General features: G+C 34.1%; 1 protein-coding gene across 1 annotated transcript in view; it reads left to right on the top strand.

Moving 5' to 3' along the window:
- Positions 1–5,318, top strand: part of LOC105807547 (lymphoid-restricted membrane protein-like) — a 99,246-nt gene that overhangs the window by 88,743 nt on the left and 5,185 nt on the right. Inside the window, exon 30 of the mRNA XM_012640969.1 lies at positions 2,798–2,934. Within this exon, the coding sequence (XP_012496423.1) occupies positions 2,798–2,934 (137 nt within the window). The remainder of the gene's footprint in view (positions 1–2,797; positions 2,935–5,318) is intronic.

Raw genomic sequence — 5,318 nt, 5'->3', positions numbered from 1 at the left:
GATGTTGGACAAATTGCTTAACCTTACATGGTCTCAGTTTTCTCATATGTTACATTGAGAGATCTTAATGAAATGATTTTATGTTTGTTTTACACATTTTCATTGAGTGCCTACCATGTGATAGACTCTATGCTCAATCTTAAGGAATATAAAGATGAGCAAGGACATACTGCCAACCCTGAAAGATTCTTTTTTTTTTTGGTTTTTCTTTTTTTTAAGTCCTGGGAGCCTATCGTATGTGTTGCAAACTCTTTTCAGACTTAGAGCTAACATAACGGATCTTTTTTGAGCTACGTAGAAAAAAAATTCAAGAGGTTTCTTCAAAAGACTATATTCTTTGCCTTTTGTTAGTATGGTATGATTTCTACTGAGAAGTCTTTGTAAACAAAAATACTGAGACCTTGAGAATTTTACAAGAATGTAATTTATTCTGGCTTTTAGGCCTTGTTTTCTTTAAAAACTAAAGTCTGCCATATATATATTCCCTATAGATGTTCGACTGAAAATAAACTTTGAGACACATTTTCCTTTAGCAGTTGTGAGGCCATTATGAGCTTTGGATTTCAAGTTCAACTAGGAACTTCATCAGTGAACAAGATAATGAAACAATTGTGTTTTGTTTAACCTCTCTTTAAATAATATGATTTGATTTAAAATACAGTCAATCCAATTGCTATTTCCCAGTTGAGTACTAAGTTTAACTAGCTTTTATTTTAACTAGCTTTAATTGAAAATATTTTCATAAACACTTCTAAATTTATTAAGATTTTTAAAGAAAGAAATGAACTTTGATGTTATTCCAAGTTAGCACTGATCAGAGTAAAGAGTAAAATCAACTGCTAATACAGGATATTTAAAAAGATGTACAAGAATATTTAATAATGAGGAAAAATGTTTACTCTATGTTGAATGAAAAAAATACAAAGAGTAAGAAACATCCACGTTTGTTTTTTAAAGTATGGTTAAGTGCATATATACACACTTCAGAGAAAGAAATCACGGTAATAACATTGGTTAATTATGAATGGTGAGATTAATATAGTCTTTGTAAATTTCCCTTTTTTGCATCTTTGGCTAATATCTCAACTTTCTACACATTTTTCTAAATAGAAGTTATTTTGTAAAATTAGATTCCTATAAAAGGTTTACATTATAAATTTGTGATTTGACTTTTAGAGTTAGATATTTATCAAATCTTCTTAAAACATATTCGCCAGCCTCTTAAGTTATATTGTAAAGTTTAGCAATATTTTATAAATAATTATGGCATATTATCCTTAGTTTCAAATATTTAAAAACAATATTTATTGACAGAACTCAAGATGACTCAGAACCACCTGGAGAAGAAATAGTAGAAAGGACAAGGAAGCCAAGTCTTTCTGAAAAGAAAAATAATCCCTCAAAGTGGGATGTCTCTTCAGCGTAAGTTGTCTAACTTGCTAAATGCAACCTTTATAGTGGAATGGGAGAGGGTAAGGCAGTACTAATCTTAATCAAATTACTTTACTAAAAGACATGTTCAATTGTTATACTTCAGATGAATAACAAAGGAGGCAGGAGAGTTTATAGGAACTTGACTCAGAACCAGACAGCCTAGGTTTGAATTCCAGCTCTCTAGCTAGCTATGTGACCTGGGCAAGTTCGTTCATTTTTTGAGTAACAATTTCTTCCTCTATAAGATGAAGATGATAATAGTAGCTATGTCATTGTGGTGTTGTCATGATTAAATGAACTAGCATGTGTAAAATGCTTAGTACAATGTCTAGCACAGGGTTGACTATTTTCAAAGACTTAAATGATGCCATAATATACTTTTTGGCAGGTGTTTCTAAAAAATTGTTTAAATTTAATACAGCTAAAGTACAGAGTATGGTGAGAAATGTGACATGTTTCTATACAGTAGTCCCCCCTTATCCGTTGTTTCATGATCCAAAAATAGGCGAGTATGGTACAGTAAGATATTTTGAGAGGGAGAGACCACATTCACATAGCTTTTATTATGGTATACTGTTATAATTGTTCCATTTATTGCTAGTTATTGTTAATCTCTTACTGTGCCTAATTTATAGATTAAATTTTATCATAGCTATGTATGTATAGGAAAAATACATATATCGTGGTTTAGTACATACATGTATGTCCTGCTTTACCCAGTAAATAATATTCGTTTCCACTGTAGGAATGTAAGTTACCTTACCTCATTGAAAGAATGACATAAATACTTGTACGTACTTGTTAGGAGTTAAATGATGCCTAAACCACATTATTTTCAGATTCTCATTATAGCACATTTTTTTTTTTTGAGACAAGGTCTTACTCTGTCATCCAGGCTGGAGTGCGGTGGCAGGATCATAGCTCACTGCAGCCTCAAACTCCTAGGCTCAGGTGATCTTACCACCTCAGCTTCCCAAGTAGCTGGGACTACAGGCACGTGCCACCATGTCCAGCTAATTATTTTATTTTTTGTAGAGACAGGGCCTCACTATGTTGCTCAGGCTGTAATTCTAATAATTGTAAGGGGTCAGGGGGTGCACACTGTGCCCAAAATCAAAATGATAAATCATAATATGTAGATTATAAGGCAGTATTGGTGGTACGTGAGCAGATCATTGACTGGATTGGTATTGTTAGCAAATGGAGTGTTTCTAATAACAAGATATTGATTACCAAATTCTATATTTGTGTTTTCCTTATAGTTATGACACAATAGCTTCCTGGGCAACACATCTCAAGACTTCCATCAGAAAGGCTAATAAGGCACTCTGGCTTTCTCTTGCACTCATTGTACTGTTTGCAGCTTTGATGAGCTTCTTCACAGGCCGATTTTTCCAAAAGTCCGTGGATGCTGCTCCCATACAGGAAGGGGACACCTGGATATCTTTAGAACATATCCTGTGGCCATTTACCAGACTCCAACACAATGGGCCACCACCAGTGTGACAGCAGCACATGCTAATATATGTATCTTGATTTTTAAAGTTTCAGTATCTGAACTTTATAAATTAGTAACTTTTAGCTGGGAAAGTATAACATGAAACCAGAGGTTTTCAGAATGACTGTAAGATATTTTACATTCCCTCTTTTTCCGATTATCTCTCCAACTAAAATACAAGGAGGAAGAAGCCTGCCTGTGATCTTTTAATGAGTTTTTGAGGAAGAAATATTATATTGTTTTGTTAAAGTTTATTGGAATAAAGAATCATTCAAATCTTCATACAGTGAAAGTTGAAATTCTCAATAGGCCAAGTATTCAAAGGAAAATTTCAGTAGAAAATGCTGATTAGACAATTTTAATAGCCTAAAATATATTCACTCATTATACTTTATTGAAGAAATACCTGATTTTTTTCCAACATGCTTGATTCTTCATGCTGATTAAAATTTCTAAGTGGAGATTAAGAATAACTGAGCAATCTCGTAGAAAGTAGCATTTGACATACAGCATCAAGAAACTGACAGTTGGAACTCCGGGTTTTCTCCATTGCTTCTCTAGAAGCAAAATCCTTAACCATGTGATATAAAGTAGAGTGAAACTCAGTTTCTTCTTTAAGTGCTTCAGAAAATGCCTCACTCTCTTCATTGATCTTAAGTGTTTGTGCTCTATCACCGGTAAACATTAAAAGGACCCAATTAGGGTTCTTAGTACATTCTTCAGTAAGGTGTTCCTTCACCTAAAAAAAAAAAAAAAAAAAAAAGAAATTAAAAGAAATCTGTTAAGTTCCTCTTCTATTAAGTATTTTGGTAGTAGAATATTATTTGAAGGGCTCAACTAAGTCCCCCAAATTGCTAACGTTGAATATTCTTAATTTTTAAACCATGAAACTGTTTATATCTTGGTGATTACTGACCTTATCCACATGTATTAATTCATGCAACAAATATTTATTGAATGCCTATTGTGTTCTAGGTGCTAGAAATATAACAGTGAAATAAAACACAGAAATAACTGCCTGCAACAAGAAAACCCTACCCTTAAACAGCTTACATTTAAGTGGGGGAAACACAATAAACAAGAAAAATAAATACAATGGCTTGTTTATGCTAAAACATTCATCAGTCAGCCTTTAGAATTTGATACCTTCTCTACTAGGTAATAGTAACTGTGTCAGAAAGTTAAGTTGGAAGCCTAATCCTCTCAAGATAGTTTGTGAATCATGATATGTTCACGTTAAAGGCTTCCATTTGTTCTTGAGTCAACATAAGGAGATATAAGGACTCTGGCCTGAAGTCAAGAGCCTTTGATACCATAATGAACAACAAAGGTATAACCTTTACATAGTTTGGATTTATATTTTTGACAAACTTTGAAAAATTTTGAAATTTTAAGACTCTATTTTGAATGTTTTGGGTTGTTTTTGGTTTTACCTTTTTAAGAGCTAGTACTTTATTGCTTTGGAGGACCAAGTAGTTTTATGGGTTTTTACATACTATACCTTAAATACAACTTTTGTAGAATTACATAGTAGGTTCCACTTGCTCCAACCAAATGCAAAAGCAGAACTTAGTAGGGCCATTTGTCGATAAGCTTTCATTTCTACCAAAGGAACCTGTCAATATAGAAACAAACAGAATTGACCTTAGAGCCTCCCAACAAGTCTCCCTTCCATCTTTGGCATCCCTTCAGTCTATTCTCAACACAGAAGAATCCACTTAAAATTGTAAGTCAGAGTACATGACTTCTCTCTCAAAACTGGGTAGTGGCTTTCCTTTTCTCTCAGAGTAGAATCCAAAGTTAACAATGATCTACACGGCCCTCCATGATCTGACACCTTAGCCCCCACCACCCCATGTATACTTCATTACCTCTTTGCCTCATCTCCTTGTCTTCTCCCTTTGCTCTCTGTTCCAGGCCTCCCTGCTGTTCCTCCAATCCTCAAACAGACCAGGCCACTACCTCAGGGCTCTTGCTCTAGCTGTTCTCTCTACCTGGAAGCTGCTTCCCCAGATATGCACTTGGCTTAATTTCCTACCTTCAAGTTTTGCTCAAATCTCATTGAGCCCCCTCCCTGACACCCTATTTAATATTGAACACTACCTCAACCCCACTATTCCTGATCTACCTTTTCTTATTTCCATAGCACTTTCCACCTTTTTAATATACTGGATCATTTATTATGTTTTTCCTTTCTACTATCAAGTAAGCTCCACAAGGGGAGGGACCTTTGTTTTATTCACTGATGTATCCTAATCACCTAAAACAGTATCTAGCATATTCTGTGTTCAGAAAAAAAACTTTTCATTGAATATTCTTAAAACATCAACAGGATATTATATTCAACATTGTAGAGTAACAGGTAATTTGAGTTACTAAAACCAAG

Source organism: Propithecus coquereli, unplaced genomic scaffold, assembly GCF_000956105.1.
Source record: "Propithecus coquereli isolate 6110/MARCELLA unplaced genomic scaffold, Pcoq_1.0 Scaffold16, whole genome shotgun sequence".
NCBI lineage: Eukaryota > Metazoa > Chordata > Mammalia > Primates > Indriidae > Propithecus > Propithecus coquereli.
Note: the sequence above shows the minus strand (reverse complement) of the source record. Positions and strands in the feature narration are given on the sequence as shown.